This window comes from Camelus ferus, chromosome 20 (genome assembly GCF_009834535.1).
Source record: "Camelus ferus isolate YT-003-E chromosome 20, BCGSAC_Cfer_1.0, whole genome shotgun sequence".
Lineage (NCBI taxonomy): Eukaryota > Metazoa > Chordata > Mammalia > Artiodactyla > Camelidae > Camelus > Camelus ferus.
The window spans coordinates 23,536,923-23,556,054 of record NC_045715.1 but is presented as its reverse complement, the minus strand read 5'-3'; the positions used below and the strand labels follow the sequence as shown (position 1 = coordinate 23,556,054).

General features: G+C 46.2%; 1 protein-coding gene across 7 annotated transcripts in view; it reads right to left on the bottom strand.

The window, feature by feature from the left end:
- Nucleotides 1-3,322: 3,322 nt before the first annotated feature.
- The window catches only part of ZNF76 (zinc finger protein 76), a 52,684-nt gene continuing 36,874 nt past the window's right edge, over nt 3,323-19,132 (bottom strand). For all 7 annotated transcript variants that reach the window (XM_032462885.1, XM_032462883.1, XM_032462882.1 and 4 more), the window contains exons 15-24: nt 12,937-13,077; nt 12,143-12,328; nt 10,283-10,519; nt 10,049-10,195; nt 7,184-7,292; nt 6,694-6,992; nt 5,441-5,607; nt 5,130-5,328; nt 4,103-4,193; nt 3,323-3,905 (exon numbers count right to left, since the gene is read on the bottom strand). In XM_032462885.1, the coding sequence (XP_032318776.1) occupies nt 3,682-3,905; nt 4,103-4,193; nt 5,130-5,328; nt 5,441-5,607; nt 6,694-6,992; nt 7,184-7,292; nt 10,049-10,195; nt 10,283-10,519; nt 12,143-12,328; nt 12,937-13,077 (1,800 nt within the window). In that variant the 3' untranslated portion in view covers nt 3,323-3,681. The remainder of the gene's footprint in view (nt 3,906-4,102; nt 4,194-5,129; nt 5,329-5,440; nt 5,608-6,693; nt 6,993-7,183; nt 7,293-10,048; nt 10,196-10,282; nt 10,520-12,142; nt 12,329-12,936; nt 13,078-19,132) is intronic.

Here is a 19,132-nt window from a genome sequence, read left to right as displayed (position 1 = left end):
AACCCTCAGAGGGGTGACCTGGGGCCACAGTGGCTGCCCTTTCCACGTGGCCCTCAGGTTTATGGGTATCTCTCAGGGCATCAGAGATTGGATACACTATCCTTTGTCCAGAATGTTGGAAAGGACAAAGGAGTTATTTTCTAACCCTGGAAGTAAAAGACTGCAAACTATCTTCTCCTGCCCTCTAATAATGTCCTTCAGGACTGAAAGCATCTCCTGCCAGTCCCAATGTGGATTCAGGGTGGCCTTTCCTTTCACTATTTCACACCACAACCAGCAATGCCTCCTGTGTCCCATCACAGAACATTCAAAATCTTGGAATGGACCCCATTTATAGGTGAGGAAACTGAGGTTTAGGTGTTGGTTGCCTCAAGTCTAAACTCTACTTAGCTTCCATGAATGTCTCTAAACAGGCCTCATTCACCTTTCTAGTCATAATAGTCTTCAAAATGTTTGTCCCTCTACTCCTAAAAGAATATAAGAACTAATGTAGCTCCTTGCACATTTTTAAGGTGATGTCTAATATTTTTCATCATTAGTTTAAAACTTAATGGTTGCAGAGGATGGATGTAATTTCTGCTATTTTATAAACATTAACATTTTAATACAGAACTACTATATTACCCTTTTAAATGTATTGAATAAGGCTCAAACCTCATAGTGATTTTTGATGCTTACCATCATCCATCTTAAAAATACACGAATAAGCTCTTCTTCAGCAATCAAAAATTTTACATTGTCTCTTTTTCTCCTTGTACTTGTGTTTCTATTCCACTTTGCCCTCAAAAATCTAATCTTTTTTAAATTGAAGTATAATTAATTTATAGTGTTGTGTTAGTCAAAAATCTAATCTTATTGTAACGTGTTTTTATGCTTTTATGCTTATGCTCTTTTATTGATCACCGTATCCTACATCTCTGCAACCAAAATATGTATGTAAGTTGAAATTACAAATTTTCTTCTGGTTTGAGTGGCCATTATAAGTATTAGCAATACCCAAGTGAGCAAAACAACATAAATATTATGATTTTTATAAGTATTAAACATAACCCCCCAAAATACATTGGAAGTATTTCTTAATGAAATAGTTAGGCTACTTCTCCCCCAGGTAGTTCATATGTTCGTAGTTAAGTATTACTTATGGCTAGAATGAGACTACTTTCAACGTCAGTTGTAGTCCTAGTTTTTCATTTCTAAGCTGAGAAACCTTGTTCACATAAATAAGTAGATGAGAATTGAGAGAGTTTTGATATCGCAATGGCATCTGACTCTGTTATTTGCCATGAAAAATCACAGAGATCTATTATTAAATTGTGTTAATGATTTTTTTTCAGCTGACAATGCAATTAAATCCTTCCAGATTTTGAAAGCAAAGATTTGGAAACCTGCTGACTTGAAAACAAAGGGAATTTGTTGTCTGGCTTTTGAGGCTTTCCCTTTCTCATCTCCCACAGTCCTACACCAGCATTTCAAATTGTTGCTTTGTTTAATGTTCCAGGAATTTGACCCCTCTTGGTAGTCCACTCCAAAAGATACGGTGTTGGTGAGTGGTGAACCTTGCGACTAAAAGTAGAGAAGGTGAAACTGTGAAGGAAGAAAGCAGTTATGGTAAAGAGAACACTTGGAAGTTAAGGATCTGTGAATCGATTTTCTTAAAACTCCTCATACCCTAGAGATACCCCGACTCCAATTAGAGGACCACTGGTCTTAATGTTTTTCTCACATTCCCTACTCTCTTATTGAAAATTTTAAGGGCCGTCTTGATTCCCAGCTCCTACCTAACACTTCCTTTTTTCTGACTTCCTACCACATATAGAATTTGAACCTCACTTCCCATCCCTGAGTTGTGCATTGTGTTATACTGGTAGCTTTGTTCCATGACACTTTAAATGGACTGTAATGAAGTTCCTTGCAATGGAGTTTGGTGTATTTGCAAAAGACATGAACTTGGATATCAGATAGCATATAAGCCCTAGGAGGACAAGGACTCCATCTGTTTTGTTCTGTGCCATAGTCAACACCTAATCCAATACCTGGCATATAATAAAAGCTTAACAAATAATTTGTTGAATGAATGTATTTGAGTTAGAATCTTGGCTACTTCATCACTTAGTTGTGTGATACCCAGTCACTCATTTTAGAATTTATTCATTCATGAATTCATTCAACAAATATTTGTTTCATGCCTACTAAAAGCCAAGCATGGTGCTAGCCACTGGGGACATAAGTTGACAAAAATATGTCCTTGCCCTCAAGGAACTCGAACATCTGGTTATGGAGGCTGTTTTGTGAAGGGAGGTGGAAAGAACAGCCAGTGTGCAGATCCAAAGGGAGGAAAAGGAAGGAGCTGCTAGTAAATCTATAAAGCAGAGGTATAGGAGGCTCTCCTGGGCCAGATTGTCAAGGGCCTTGTATGCCACATATGGGAATGTGAACATGACTGTCCTGGGTACCACTGAGAGACTGGAAAGTGGAAAGAGTCAGGGAGAGATCTGCATTTTAGAAAGCCTACAGGCAGCTGTTAGGAGAAGGGTTAGCAAGGAGACCTGATTTCAGCTGTAATCCAGTTGGGAGGTGACGAGGGCCAGAGTAAGGCAGTGGCCATGAGATATGGCCCCAAAGGAGTAGATTTGAGAGTGACCAAGATAATCCAATCAATTGGACTTGGAGACTGATTAGATATGGGGCAAGATGGAGAAGGAGTCAAAGGCCCTAGCCGTGTCATTAGCCATGGGGATGGAGACAGAGGGATAAATACGAGGGTATGAAGGAGAGAGAATCTACTGGATTGAATGATGGGTTTTGCATGAGGGGGATGAGAGGGAGGGAGTAAGTCATCCTTGATTCCCAGATCTCTGTCTTAGGTAACAAGATAGGTAAGTCAGACATTATGGGAAGAGAAGCAAGTTTGGAAGGTTTTGGGCAAGTTACTTGACCTCTCTGAGCCTGAATTTCCCCAGATATAAAATGAGAATAATAATACCCACCTCTCAGGGTTGCCATGAGAATTAAATTGCAGGGCATAGAATATATGCTCAATAAACACTTTTGGGTGATACCAATAATAGTGCTTGCTCATGTGCCAAGCACTTACTCCCCACAACAACCCTATAAAGTAGGTACTATTATCCCTGTTTTACCAATGTGGGAACTGAAGCAGAGAGAGGTGAAGAAACTTGACCAAGGTTACCCAGTTGGTAAGTGACAAAATGTACTTTTCTAGCCACTGCATTATATCTTATTCCTTCTGGGACCTATAACTGGACTTGAGGGAGGAAGAGAGACAATGACAGGAGAAATAGACAACAGACCTGGTCAATAATTTATACCAAGAGCAGTTTTTATTTAGAAATGTGCCTCCACAACTTGGAAGCAATCTAGGGACAGATGGCCCCTGGCTTGCTTGTTTACTCTCTTTCCCAGCCCAGGGCGTAGGGCCCTTGGGTTAAGGCACTGGATCAAGTTCTTAAGGACAAACATCCCAGACAGCCTCAGTGGTCTGGGGCCTGGGGCTGGTGCAAAAATGAACCAGTTTCCATCTTGGACTATTTCATGGTCAGAGGGCATGGGCCCTTGGCACCAGGATTTCAGCTCCTTCTGCAGGGGCTGGTGTTACTCACAGGCCAGCTGTGGCCAGGTCCTAGTAGGCATGAGGTCAGGGGGAAGAGAGGCTAGCAGAGGTTAATTTTCTGGTGCTGGGTCCAGTTTTTCTTCCTGAGCGGTGGAAGCCGAGATGGGAGCCTCATCCCCACCATTGAGGGACTTCTGCTGCTCACTGCTGCTGGGTGAGGGGGTTCTGTCGCTGCGGGATCCCCAGCGGGTCAGGCGCTTTAGGGAGGAGTCACGGCGGGCAAGTAGAGGGGGCTGGAAGCCTGTGAAGGAGCTGCTGGTGGTGGGACGCTTGTCTGACAGAGGAAAGGCAGATATGAATAAGGAGCAAGGTGCAAGCAAAGGGGAGAAGTTGAGTGGCCTTGCCTCTGTCCTTGGGGGAGAGGAGAACCCCTTGACCTTCAGTCCTGTGCTGGTTCTGTAGATCTGGAGGTATCCCTTCCTCCCTCCCTTGCCCAGTCCAGGGCAAGCTCCAGGGTCTAACCCTTCTCACCTCCAGGTTTGATTGGATGCATGAGCCGGTTCATCTGGACATTCCAGTGTTTCACATTGGTACTGGCCTGGCGCAGCTTCCGCTGGGCAGCCTGTGGGGGCAGGATGAGTGAGGAGTGGGCCAGAGCCACCATCCAAGACAGGGTGTCTTGACCTTTTCAGGTTCACAGGCCCCTTTGAATCTGACAAAGTCTACTGTTCATCTCCCCAGAAAAACACATGTATGTTCATAAAGAGTTATGTATAGGAACAGAGTTGGCATCCAATTTCAAGGGATTCAAAGACCCTCAAAGGGTCAAAAATAATCATAATTATAGTTTCCACTTATTAAGCAGCTCAGATGGGCTAATAACTCATTTAACTTCCCGAGTAAAAGTTAACAGCAAACAAGTTCAAAAGAGGTGAAGTAACTTGCCCAGGGGCACACATGGAGCTCTAAACCACTGTATCACACCACCTCTCCAGCACCTAATGCAAAAACCTCTGCTCCAGTGTTCATCTAGCCATTAGCAGTGGTTGGGGAGTGGGGAATCATAGAGAAACTTTCCCTTTCTATGATCCATATTTCTGTGTTCGAATTTTTTACCATGACCATGTATGCCAACAAAGCAAAATAATCAATATTAATAAAAACAAAACAGCAAGAGTTAAAAAAAAAAAAAAGCCCTCTTCCATGGAAATTCAGGCTCCAAGGAGTAGAGCCAAAGTACAGGGATAGCAAAGTAGGGCTGGAAGAATAGGAGGAAAAATTTTGCCCGGGTTAATAACAACGACAAAATGGCAGCTAGTGTTTCTTCAGTGCTTGCTGTATACTAAATAGCATGTGTTATCTTGTTTAATCTTCACAACAATGTTATTTTCAATCCCCTTTCCTGGATGAGGGACTGGAAACTTAGAGAGGTTAGGCAATTTGTGCTAGGTCACACAGCCAGGCAATGATAGAGCCAGGGTTTGAGGGAAGGTTCCAGAGTCTGTGCTTTGAGATGTTCAACCTGCCAGCCTCCATCCTATCCCACCTCAGGCCTCACCTCCACGTCCTCATCAGCCCTCTGCCGGTTCTGCCGCACCTCCTCCAGCTGCTGCTGGGCCTGCTGCAGGGAGCGGCTCTGCAGTGCCATCTCCTGCTGCAGCTCTTGCTTCTCCTGCTGCGCCCGCTCGATGTAACGCTCCTGTTCTTCCTTCAGCTGCATTAGCTGCTTCAGCTTCTCCTCCTCCTCCTCCAGCAGTCTGCCGTGTGTGCACTGTGTCACCTCCAGAGCCATGGCACCTGGCAGGTGCTCAGCAAGCGGAAGGGTGGGGGTGTCAGGGAGGAGAACCAGAAGGCGTCCCTCAGTCCTACCTGGTCTGTGCTAGGCGCACAGCCTCCTCATCCCGCCGAGCTTTCACCTCCAAATGCAGGGCCTCCTGAAGCCTCAGCTGCATCTCCTCCAGCTCCTTGATGCGCTGCTGCTGCCGGGCAGCCTCCTCCTTCTTCAGCTCCATCTCAGCCTGCATGGAAGCCCGGGCCTGCTCGGGGGATGCAGAGCCAGGTCAACGGGGGCATGGGGGAGGGAGGCAGCAGGTATGCCGCCCTTTCTCCAGGGATTTGTTAGGTCATCCTAACTAGTTATCTCCAGGTGAGGGTCTGGGAAGTTCTTTCATGTAAGGGTTTCTTTATCTGATCCCCTTTTGAAAGCCTGATTAGGTCACATAGTGATCAGTGAACTACATGCTGCACTGGGGAAAGGGGCTCAAGTCATCCCTTTCCTGGCATTGGCCTTAATAGTTACTATTATATATTATAATAGAATGCATTATAATTATAATTATAATTAAGGCTAGTGCTAGGAAGGGAGTGACTATAATTATAATTGTTTTAACATTTATAACTCAAAGTGTTTCCTTGTTTGATCCTCTCCATATTTCTGTAAGCAAAGTTATATTGGCATCAACATGTCACAGGTAACTGAGTCATAGAAAGGCTAGGATACTTGCCTGAGATCACAGGGTTCCTAAGAGGCAGAGCTGGGATTGAATCCCCAGTGTCTCTGATTCCAGATCTAGATCTCTTAAACCCTAAATCTAATTGCCTTTACACACCTAGTCCGCCTCCACATTCGTCCGGCCTTCCTTCCATCCTGCATTCCTCAAACTGGTTTCATTATAAACTCAGATCAAGTCTAGTCCAACCTAGTCCAGCCTTGGGTCAAACTCATTCCCAATCATGCTCCTCTGTCCAACCCCCGTTCCCAGTCAAGGTCCCCGAACCAGGCCTCATTCTATACCTAGCACTCAGCTCCGGGACCCCCAGTTCATAGACTCAGGCCCCTCCCCACACCATCTCTCCTCTCAAGCCATCCCTCGGCCAGGTTCCTTATCCCATAGGTCCCGTCCCTGGCACAGTCCGGTTCCACGTCCATCTTTGAAGCCCACAGGCTCTGTCCCCAAAGTCCCTCTTTCCAAGCCTCGCCTCCCTCGCATCTCTCCACATCCATTCGTCGGTGTGTGGCTCCGCCCGTGGCCCCGGCCCCGCCCCCTCGCCCGTGCTCTGCATCCAGCCCTGGCCTCACCCTAGCCCTCAGCCCACCGCCTTCACCCCGGGTGCCGCCCCACCTGCTCCGCCTCGCGCAACTGGCCCTCGAGTGCCTGTTGCAACTCGCGGTGCTGGCTTCGGCGCCGCTCCTCCTCCTCCTGCAGCAGGCGCTCGGCCTGCCGCTGCGCCTCCTGCAGCAGCTCCAGCTCCTGCAGCTTTCGCTCCTTCTCCTCCTGTAGCTGCTGCAGCCGCAGCATCTCCTCCTCCTTGGCCGCCCGGCGCCGCTCCCGCTGCTCCCGCTGCTCCCGTCGCTTCTGCTTCAGGTCTTTGTGCAGCGACGTCTTCCCCTCGGCCTGCAGCCGGATCGCCGTCTGGATGGCTGCGGGGGGAGCGGGAGGGGGTCAGCCGGAGCTAGCCTGGGACAGGGGAGCCTCGATGTGGCCTACCGCCGAAAGGGGCCTTAGGAGTTGCTTAGGAGTCCCGTCTCCAGCCTCCCGCTGGGCACAGTGCATCACCACCTTTTCACAGACCGAGGCCCTTCCAGATCCAGGCCACCCAGCCAGCACTCACCAGCTGTCCACTCCTGGCGCTGGCGAGTGTCTGAGGCGCTCATCTCGTACGTGCGGGAGGCCGTCTTCACGCAGAACATGCAGCGCTTCCCCTCTCGGTCCGGCAGCACCTGGCAGAGGGCAGGCGGCCCCAGACAGGCTGGCTTCACTGGGGTCAGGGCCACACCTGTCCCAGGGGTACTCCAGCTCAAGCCCCTACCCCTCCTGGCTGACCATCTTCCCTGGGCACCCCTCCCGCTCTGCCAGGTGCCTGTGCAACCTGATTTGGAGGTTAATTATGGGGATAATTGTATCCCCACAACTCGTGTAGCTTTTGCTCTCTGAAGGTGGGGCTGATGTCCTCTTGGTGTCTCTCCATGGAGCCTAGCACATAGCAGCCACTCAGTGTCTGTGCAGATCATGCTTGAACATCTCCAGTGACAGGGTCCTCACTATTGAGACCACTCATTTGCACATAGCCCTGTCTGTTGAGAAAGTTCTCCACTCATTCATTCCACAGATATTTTGTAATGTCCACTGAGCACCACTCCTTGCTCTCGGCATTTGGGATACTGAGGTGTGCCTAACAGAAAAAAATCCCTGCCTTTCCTAAGCTTACAGTCTAGTGGAAAATAATAGCTACTGAGCTTCATGTGTTCTAGAGTCTGTTCCAGGCAGGGATTATTAGCTCCATTTTACAGAGAAAGAAACTGAGGCTTTAAGAGGTCCAGGAGCGTGCCCAATTCATACTGCCTGTTAGAAATGGAACTGGATTTCTGCCTAGATATGTGCTCTTTCCACAATGACACCTGTTTCCTTATGTGACAAAAATGGACAGAGCCTAGGATGGCTATAATAATAATGTTTTTAAATGTAAAATACCAAGTGTTGGTGAGGATGTGGAGAAATTGGAAATTTCATACAGTACTGTTGAGAATGTAAGATGGTACAGCCACTATAAAAAACAGATTGGCTGTCCCTCAAAAAAGTTAAACAGAAAAATGAATAGATAAACAAAATATGGTAAATCCTTACAATGGAATATTATTCAGTCATTAAAAGGACTGAAGTCCTGATTCATACCACAACATGCTTGAAAACATTATGCTAAGTGAAAGAAGCCAGCAGAGAAGGACAAATATTGTATGATTCAACTTATATAAGGCACCTAGAATAGGCAAATTTATGGAGACAGAAAGCAGAATAGAGGATACCAGGGGCTGGGAGGAAGGGAGGATGAGTTATTGCTTACTGGGTACAGAGTTTCTGTTTGGGATGATAAAAAAAAGTTTTGGAAATAAATAATGGTGATGGTTACACAAGAAGGTACTTAATGCTACTGAATTGTGACACTTAAAATGGTTAAAATGGCAAATTTCATGTTACATATATATTTTTACTTAAACTTTAAAAATTGTTATTTTAAGCCTCTGAAATAATGGGCAGAGCCAAGAGAAGAGAAGGGATGGGAAGGGAGAGAAGAGGGGTGTGGAGAAAGAACATGGAAGTACAGAGTTGCCAAAGGGAATGGAATTTAGGTGAAGGAGAAATAACTTTAAAGAGGATTTTTAGAAAGCTTTGTAGGGTAGTGTGACATAAATCATCTCTTCTGAAATTTTTAGCAAAATCCACATTATTCACCAACAACTTTAGTATTTGATTTGCAGTTTGAGTTTTTATAAAGTGTTCACATATGGAATCTAAAAAAACAAAACAAATGAACAAACAAAACATAAACAGAGTTGTAGATACAGAGAACAAACCATTGTTTGCTAGAGGGTAGGGGGCTAGGGAGAGGAAAGAAATAGGTGAGGAAGATTAAGATATACAGACTTCCAGTTGCAAAATAAGTGGGTCACCAGTATGAAATGTACAGTGTGGGGAATATAGTCAATAACTATGGTTACACAGTTGTCTTTGCTTGGTAACATATCATAACTAGACCTATCATGGTGATCAGTTTGAAATATACAGAAACATAGAATCATCATGTTGTGTAACAGGAACTAACAGAGTATTATAGGTCAATTATACTTCAAAAATAAATTTATAGAAAAAGATCCAATTTGTGGTTATCAGAGGTGGGGGAGCTGGAGGGTGGAGAAGGGGAAATTGGATGAAGGTAGTATAAAGGTAGAAACTTCCAAATATAAGATAAAAGTACTAGGAATGTACTGTTACACATGATAAATGTAATTAACACTGCTGTATGTTATGTATGAAAGGTGTTAAGAGAGTAAATCCTAAGATTTCTCATCACAAGAAAAACATTTTTTCTATTTAACTTTTTACCTATCTGAGCTGATGAATGTTCACTTTTGGATGTAAACTTATTGTGCTAATCACTTTATAATGTATGTAGGTTGAATCATTATGCTGTACACCTTAAACTTATATAGTGCTGTATGTCAATTATATCTCAATAAAACTGGAAGAAAAAAAATAAACTGTTACTTTTCTAAAATTAAAAAAAAAGCGTGACAACTGACATGGCTGAGAATGGCCTTGAGACACCCAGGCGTGCAACTGACCCTTAAACAACACAGGAGTTAGGGGTGCCAAAACTCTTCCCAGTTGAAAATCCACATATAATTTTAAAGTCAGCCCTCAGTATCCTGGTTCCACATCTGCAGATTCAACCAGCTGCAGATAGTGTAGTACTCCTGTATGTATTTATTGAAAAAATCTGCGTATACGTGGACCCACAAAGTTCCAACCCATGTTGTTCAAGGGTCAACTTGAACAATTTCGGTTATACTCATCTAAGCAGAAATTTGTCACTGTGGCTTTTCCCGCTTGCCCTCCTCCAGAACCCCTTGCCTTCACTCTACACTGGAGACCTTCTGGGCCTTGAGAGGGGCTCAACCCCTTCACCTGTTCCCCTCACCTCCACGCAGCACTGTGCATCCAGTGGGATGGTACCCCTTTTCTCCTTGCAGTCTTCACTCCCAAAATAGCATAGGCAGCTGGGCTGCAGCTGGAACCAGCGTTCTGCCCAGTTCCTCCTCAGGTGCCCTCGTTTCCACAGGTAGCCCTGCCAGCCAGAGCAAAGTCAGAGGCATCACTGTCCCCTCCTTTGCCTCTCCTGGGGGTCCTCCCCTGGTTCCCAACATGGCCTGACCTGCTTCAGGACATCTTGAATGAGCTCCTGGTAGACCTCGTGGATGGCCATGCTGAGGGTGTCCCGCCCCACACCTCGCAGACAGCGACCTGAGTTGAAGAGCTCCAGGAACTGCCAGACGCTGAGCCCGCCAGTGGTCTGGGCTGCCTGGGCCTCCTGGGCCAGCAGCTCCTCCAGCTCACCCAAGCCCACCTCCAAGCTCATGCTGCTGAGTACCTTCTTCAGCAGGTATTCAACCTGGATGGGGAGGGAAGACCTAGTGGCTGCAGCAGGCAGGGGTGCCAGTCCCAACACCAGGGGGCACTCCCATCAGGCTCCTAGAGCCTCGGCAGAGGTGACTAGCGGTTGGGTTGGGGGGTGGCCAGAGGCCTAAATGCCGGTGGACACTTGGGTAGAGATTTGGGAGGGGATCCCAGAGCCCCAGCCTCAATTCAGGTGTCTCCTCCCCAACCTCCAGTCCCACTCCTTCCTGCCTCAAATTAAAAGCAGGGTGAGGTGGGAGCTAAAGGCCAGGAAGGGGCAACAAATCTTAGCAAATGTCAGAGAGGGTACAATGGCCCTCTCATCCAATATCCTCATTTTGCAGAAGATAAAACTGAGGCTCAAAGGGAGACTTGTCCTGAATCATACAGCAAGTTGGCGGTAGCCAGAACTCCACTCAGATCTGCATCCCATTTGAGTCCTTATTCCAAGTCCCAAGCCCTAACCCTGGGGATCCTTCCCCTGTGGGAGGGCAAAGAGACTGGAGGTGGGAGTAAGCAGGGCGGGGACAGGAAACCGGTCACAGAGGAACAGGAAGTGGTGGTTGGGGTACATCCTGCTGCAGTTTGTTCACACTGTGTGTTGATCACAGCAGCAAGCAGCTTTCTGGCCTCTGAGAGGCCACCTTGCCCTGACTGGCAGGGGTCTGACAGAGGCGCTTAACCAAGTGTCTGATAGACACAAGTCCCTCTACTGCCCCTTCTTGGGAAACTCTCTCCAGGACTTTCAGTCTGGGGGTTCCTGGGTCTCAGCCAGGAGTGGGTGGGGCACACCAGTTCAGTACTCAGGTGGCTCCTCTAACTCTTCCCACAAACGGAAGCAAGGACATGAATCTGAGCGCAGATGGATGACATGCCAGGATTTCTTGTAAATACAGCGGACCTCTCTCGCGTGTACCCTACTCTAAAGACCTAAATTCACCCTAGAGTCTTCACAGCCACCATGAGGGTTAAAGGGGCAGGAGAGGGCTGAATGAACAGGGGAAGGGGGCAAACAGAGGGAGGGTGCAGGCTGACTGGAGACGGGGGGGCGGGGATCTGCTCTGGCTTCACCCATGAGTAGAGGACGTAGGGGCTGAATTCTAGGCTTCTATTCCCAGGATGCCCTCTCTGGGGCCCTGAGCTGAGTCTGCCCTGGCTCTCCCATATGTGGGAGTAGGAAGGGAAAATCTGGAACCAGGCCCAGGCTTGGTTGCCCACCAGGAGTAACTGGAGAGATGTCCCAGGGAGGTCTCCATTCCCCTAATATAGCATCCTTCTCAGACTGCCATAGTGTCTAGAATCCTGCCATTTGATTTTAAATGTTTTCATTTTTAAATGCCCAGTAATATATCAGGCATTTACACCTCTCTGTAAATAGAATTTGCAGATCATTTTCCTACTGGGAGGGCTAGCAGAGTGCTGAAATTATACCTCTTTGGAGGAGGTATAATTGCTCTGATATAGGCAGTTCTAAGTATCTGGAGATAGCTGGGTGTGAACAGGTACTGGCAGGGGGAGATGAAGAAAGGGGATGTGGGAAAGTACACAAGGTAATTTGGTCTCGTTCATGGTTTTGCTGAGGCCTGGCCCCAAGTGATTCAGTCCCTGAATCACTCACCTCATCAGGAACCATGATCAGAGGGTACTTGTCCTCAGAAAGGAAGTTGAAGAGGCACCAGAGGCGGAAGGCATCCTGATTGGAGAGCATGCTGTTCCCATTGCTATCCACCCGATAGTTCTTCTTGGCCGTCAGGGTCCAGCACAGCTCATCAAAGTGCTCCTTAACGAAAGCCCCCTCCTCCGCCTGCCACCAGGCCTGCAAGTCAGCTGAGAAGGCTGCCCTGTCCCCGCCCTACCACCAAACTAGGCTCCAGCTAGTTTCTTAGGGTCATTTATTCCCCTGCTCCCCACCCTGTCAGGTGAGGCTCTACTTGAGGAATCCCTGAGTTGCCTACAGGTAACAGTTGGTTCCAACCACCCTACCCCACCTCCACCCCAACACATCCACACCCACCCAAGACCCCTGCTAACAGAGAAACTCTAGTCCCTCAGCCCAGGGGAGAAAGATGGGGAAGCACAGTGGGGAATGGACCATCAAGAAGAACCTGAGAAGACAGCGACAACTGGGAGGAGCAGGGGGTACCGCATTGGGGGGAAGCTGGAGGCGGGCCTAGGCGGGGATAGGGTGGAAGGTCCTGGGAAAGGCAAAGGCTAAGACAGAGATGAGGGAGACTGAGGGTGTGTTAAGGGGAGCAAGGAGAGGACACGTGGCTGGGATGTAAAGGATGGAGACAAGAGAGAGGGGTGGACAGAGGAGACAGTATTGGGGGGCCATAGCGGGAGGAGTTGGGATGGCAATGTGTTGGGGTGCTGGCCAGGTTGGGAAGTAGGGAGAGGTTAGAGGGACTCCACCTTGTCCAGGATGTACTTGTTGAGGTAGGGCATGTATCCCTGGCTGGACACAGGGCCATCATCATCGTCTCGGAAGTGCTCCTCCAGGGCCACGGGGTCGTGAGGAATGTTCAGGACTGTGTACAGGTTGTGGGACAGCACCTGAGACAGAGTGGCAATTTGCCTTCCTGAAGCCCAACCAAAACTGGGCCGAAAGACAGCTCCTGCCTCCCTGCTTGTCTCCACCCCTAACCTGGCTAAGTCTTCTGCACAGATTATTCAGTTCAATCATAACTAAAATGTATGCATTTATATACAATGGAATATTACTCTGTCATACAAAATGAATGAAATCCTGCCATTTGTGACAACATGGATGGAACTTGAGGGCATTATGCTAAGTGAAATAGGTCTAACAGAGAAAGACAAAAACCATATGATCTCACTCATATGTGGAATTAAAAACAAGGGAAGAAAAGGGGGCTCACAGATACAGAGAACAGAGTGGTGGTTGTAAGAGGTATGGAAGGGGACAAAATGGGGGAAGGTGATCAAAAGGTATAAACTTCCAGTTATAAAATGAGTCATGGAGGTATAATGTACTGTGTTGCATATTTGAAAGTAGCTAAAGGAATAGACCTTAAAAGTTCTCATCACAGGAAAAAAATTTTGTAACTATGTAAGGTGATGGATGTTAACTAGACTTATTGTGGTGATCATTCCATAATATATACAAATATAGAATTATTACATTGTACACCTGAAATTAATGTCAATTATACCTCAATAAAAACCAAAAACTGAAAACTTACACACTTACTATGCACTAAGCACTGAGCTAAACAATTTACATATAATTCACTTAACCCTGTAACAACTGTTAATAACCTCACTGCACAGATGAAAAAATCCCCTAGGCTCTGAGACATTAAGTAACTCACTCAAGGGCACAGAGCTGGCAGAGCTGGGATTTAAACCCAGAAAGCCATGCTCTTCACCGCTTCATTAGGCAGGTGTGTCTTGTTTCTGCAGACAAGGACGTTGAGGCTCAAGGGACTCAGTAACTTGCCCAAGGACCCATAGTGAGCAAGAGCCTGGGATTCAAATTCAGCCCTGCAGATCCCAAAGCTCAGGTGCTTCCTATGATGCTGGGCTGTCTGCAGGAAGATGGTCCATTACCCCAGGGCAGAAGCCCAGCATCTACCATCAAAGACTCAGTGTCAGGCATGTGCCTAGAGTCCAGTGTTTCTGTTCCAGGAAGGGTGAGTGCAGTTTCAGTCACTGCCCTTCTAAAGATGGAAGGGGGCTGGAAAGGACTCAAAGAAAGGTCATGAAAAATGGTCTGTGGGATGTGGAGGACAAGGCCTAAAAGGGATGGCAGCCATGATGGTATGGAGGGGAAACAGGAGTTGGTTAACAAACCTATGATATTAGAACAAAGAGTTGAAAGTTGAACAAGGAGATCAGGAACAAATAAAATTGCCTTGGGGTAATTGTTACAGCACTCACTACAGACGGGGTGAATGATTAAAAATTGTCATCATGTGCTTTCCATAACCCATATCTAATCTCCACAATCGTGACCTACAGACATTATTATCCCCGTTCTTCACATGAAGACAGAGGCTTGGAGAGGTTAAGTAAGAGTAAGTGGCAGACCTGAGGTTGGAACCAGGTATTCCTGACTCTGAAGGCTGCCTCCCTATTATTATTATTGACCCTTAGCTTCATTCCCCAACTAGATAGTGAGCTCTGTAGACAAGATCTCTGTTCACCTTTATGTCTCACAGCACCTATGTCCTCTTCAGCATACCAAAGTCCATTAATAAATGCAGTATTTAAGGCTGCTTCCACCACTGGCAGCTAACCTTGGAATCAGCTCTTCTGAGGCAGAAGCTGACATCTCAGAGATGGCATGTATACCAAGTCTCCATTTCCTTATTCTCTTTTGTGAGAGGAGGGGGACAAAGGTTTGAAACTTCTCCCCAATGTTCTCCAGGGCCTCAGGTTCAACTCAGCAAAGTGGGAAGTTGGGGGCTCAGCAAGGGGGTCAGTGTTTCTCTTTTCCCTCACTTCCCTCTGGTCAGCTATCGCTAACCCCCACCCCAAGCCTTCTCCCATTACCTTCGAGTTATCCCATGTGCCATCTTTGGTTTTGCCTTCTCTTGTTCTAAAGGACATGTAAAGTTTCTTCCTGATGAACTCTGCACCCTCCCTTATTTTGGTAATGGAGCCCTGATTTTCCTTTGAGAAGTACCTCTCCCCCATTTTCAGTATCTATGGTATTGGCCATTTGCACCCCTACCCAACCTGGCTGCAGGGGTGGGCACATTGGAGTCCTGGTGTTTGGTTCAAGCATGCACATGACCAAATCTGGGCCAATAAGAATCAGCCCTGAGATTTTTTGCTACCTCTGGAGGAGAAGAGGTATACTGTTTCCATGGGAGTGTTAAACTGTTAGATGGTAGATTCAGGTGATATTTTGTCCATATATGGGAAGTGCCTGCTTAAGAATAAAGCCATGAGTGAAAAGCAGAGTCAAGGTACAAAGAGAGTCATAATTGGAGGACCTGGATCTAGTCATGCCTGAAGTCAATACTATGCATGGAGTTTGGTTATGTGAGTCAATAAATAACATCTCCCTTAAGTTATTTTGAGTTTGGTTTCTACCACTTATATCCAGAAAAGACATGACTAATATATCATGGTCATAGGATACCCCTCTCTAAGAGGTGCTCAATGTCTAGCACATAAAATCCAGGGTGACCAACACAAGAGAAATTCTCACTTCTAAAGAGCTGTTATTCTAAGAGTTTCACATATTTCCACTTGCTGTCTCCTGGCCTCTTTTCAAATTACCCATGTCTTTATCTTCCTTCAAGCCTCCTCAAGACCTCTTTGAGAAAGCTTCCTTCATAGCCCAGTCACATGGCTACACTCCAGTGAAGGGGGAACATGGAAGGCCAGGGACCTTCAACTTCTAGTTATGAGGCCTTGAATAAATTCCTTCACCCTCTGAGCCTCAGTTACTATTTTTTAATTAAAAAAAATTTTTTTTTGGTGGGAGGCAGTAACTAGGTTTATTTATTTATTTACTTATTTTAATGGCAGTACTGCAGATCGAGCCCAGGACCTCGTGGCTAGGCAAGCACTTTACCGCTGAGCTATACTCTCCCTCCCAAGAATTAGTTTCATTGTCAGTAAAACAGGGGATAATGCCCACCATGCAGATGGGCCGTGAGAATGGAGTGAGATGATAAATATAAAGAGAGAGTGCCAGAGTTAGGTCTGCACAGAAAAAATGCTAGGTCTCTTCTTGTATAGAAAGTGCAGTTTTTCACCTGACAAATTGACAAAAAGTCTGATACTATAGGGTACTGAGGAGGGTGTCGAGAAATGGGGGCTCAAATGCCCTACTGTTGAGGTGTGAACTGGTAGTCTTTCTGGAGGGCAAGAATCTATCAAACTTAAAATTGGGCATGACCCCAGCATTTCTAATCATCCAACCTGTAGATGTTCAAGGGAACAGAGCTACCTGTACAAGAATGTTCACTGAAGCGTTGTTAGAATATGAGGAATTGGAGCTAGCCTGAGGCTCCTTTGATAGGGGACAGGTACACTGTGAGTAGTTGAAAGATTTTATTTCTGCTACATGTGTGCTCAAGTGATTTAACTTCCCCAAGACCTTAGTCACCTCCTCTGTGAGGAAAATAAGGGGTCTGCTCCACAGGGTTTTTTAGAATGAAGAGTTTAGCACAGCACCTGGTACATAGCACCATGGTATAAATTTCTTAATAAAAGTTCTGAGCTACTGTTATTGTTATATTTGTACGAACAGAGATGGAAACGTTGGTGTACTATACTGACAGGTGAAAAAAACATGCTGTAGAATGAAATATTTGTAAAATAATATGTGTGCAAAGATTAGGTTGAACCATATCAAACTGCTTTTCTAGGAGGTCAAAACCACCAAATGTCAGCAATTTCACATAGTTCAACCTAATATGTTCATTTGTACATAGAAAAAAAAATCTAGAAGACTCAGTAAATTGTTAACAGCTGACACCCCACAAACTCTCCACAGGGAGGGGAGGAACTTTCACCTTCTTTAACACTATTTTTGTTTTTGAATTTTTTTAACCAGTAAAACATGTTTTACTTCTATAATAAATTACAACTTCTTTGAAATTATATTCTTCTGCACCAGGAGCATATATTGTTTTTACAAAAAAATTTTAAACTATAGAGATAAAAAAAAAGGGTGCCATTAACCACTGTTATTAATGTACCCCGTTATTAAGTTGCTCTGTAATAACATTCTTCTTCTTCCCTGCTTGTGTGAGCATTTCTGGGTGTTCTACATTCCTTGAGGGCAGCAAGGACTCTAGTCTCAACCCGGACTCCAGAGCTCAGTACAACATCCCTCACATGCTGAGTGTTTGTGACTGATTCCTCAAGTCTAACTTAAAACTCCAGTGGTTTCCCAGTGCTCTTGTGGTAAACTCTCGAGTCCTTCCAGAGATTTCACTCTATAACTTCTCTGATTGCATCCCTTTTGCTCACTTCTCTCCAGACACTCTGGTCCTCTTGATATTCCTCTTGCCTCAGGGCCTTTGCACTGGCTATTCCTTCAACCTAGAACATTCTTCTCCCAGGTCGTGGCATGGCTCATGCCTTCTCCTCCTTTATTTAGATGTCACCTTCTCAGGGAGGGCTTCTCTGACCACTGTATTTAAATCTGTAATCCCACCCCCTCTACCCCTCCCCACACTTCCTATCCCCACTTCTGCTTTATTTTCCTCCATGTCATGTATCATCTTCCATCACATCATGCATTTTTACTTATTTTATCATCTGTGTTCTCTGACTAGAATGTCAGCCTCACAAGGGTAGGGATTTTTGCCTGTTTTATTCACTGCTGTATTACTGGGTCTGGCATATTAAATAAATATCTGTTGGGAGAATGGGCATAGCTCAGTGGTAGAGCACATGCTTAGCATGCATGAGGTCCCGGGTTCAATCCCCAGTACCTCCATTAAAAACAAAAGAAAAAACAAAAACAAAAATAAATTATCTGTTGAATGAACTTAAGTGTTTCAAGGGGAGAAGTAGGAAAACTGCAAGTCAGACGGACAGGAACTGGTTCTCCCTAAGCAAATCAGCCTCGCTGGACCTCAGTTTTCAAACCTTTAAAAATGAAGTTCAAGGAGATAATTTATAAATCCCCTTCCACTGCAGGATAGAACCTGATACCCAGCAGCACACAGTTATCTGAGCAGTCCCTTGTCTTGGTTCACAGGCCTACCTTGTCCTTCGGACCTTCCTCACGTGTACCTTTTGCCAGTGGAATCTGAGGAGCCTGGGTAGAGGCTCTGATCCCTGTAAGCCATCAAGTGTCAGGATAAAGAGGAATTAAAGCCTCCAGGCAGGGCTCAGGGTCTCTCCCCAGAGAGCTCATCCGACCTGAGATTGCCAAGCTTCCTGTGCCTGGGTGTGAGTGGGGGCTGGGGGTGAGGAGAGGGTGTGTCCAGAGAAGGGTCACGCTGGAAAGGAAACAGGGGCTTGGGCCAGCATGCGCAGGAGCAAACCTGCTGATTTCAGTCAATCCTCAGCCCTGGAGGCAGGGACTCTCATTATCCTCCTTTTACAGATGAGGAAATCAAGGCTTAGAGAGGTGAACTGTTTTCCTGTTCAAGGTCTGACTCTAAAGCCCTACTCTTGATCTCTATGCTACACTGGCTCAGATTAAACATCAGAATCACCTGGGGAGCTGGTTGAAACTGAAATACCCTGGGGCCTACTGACTCAGAGTTTCCAGGGGTGGGGTCCAGATGTCTGTAGTTTTCACAGGCTGCTATTTGGGCTCCCCCAAAGAGGACTCCTAGTCTCCCCCACCCACCCAAGCAGCCTCTGACCTCTGGGTTGGCAGTCTTTGACCTTTGAGAGGCGTCATTTATTCGCCATTTCCTCTGGAGGCATGTGGGGGAGTGGTTCTCCCCTGGGGGCTTGGGAGTTCCCTAAAAACTCAAGCACAGGGATGGGATGGGTGCTAAGACCCATGGTTTTGTAGTTCTCAGACTTTGGGAATAGATGCAGATACAGAGGGTTTGGGAATCCATGAAAACACCAAGCAATAACTGCAGAGAATGACTGACTAATCTCTCTCTCCTAGATGGTCTATAGTCTTTAAGTGTGCTTAGGTGCTAAGTGATTCTTT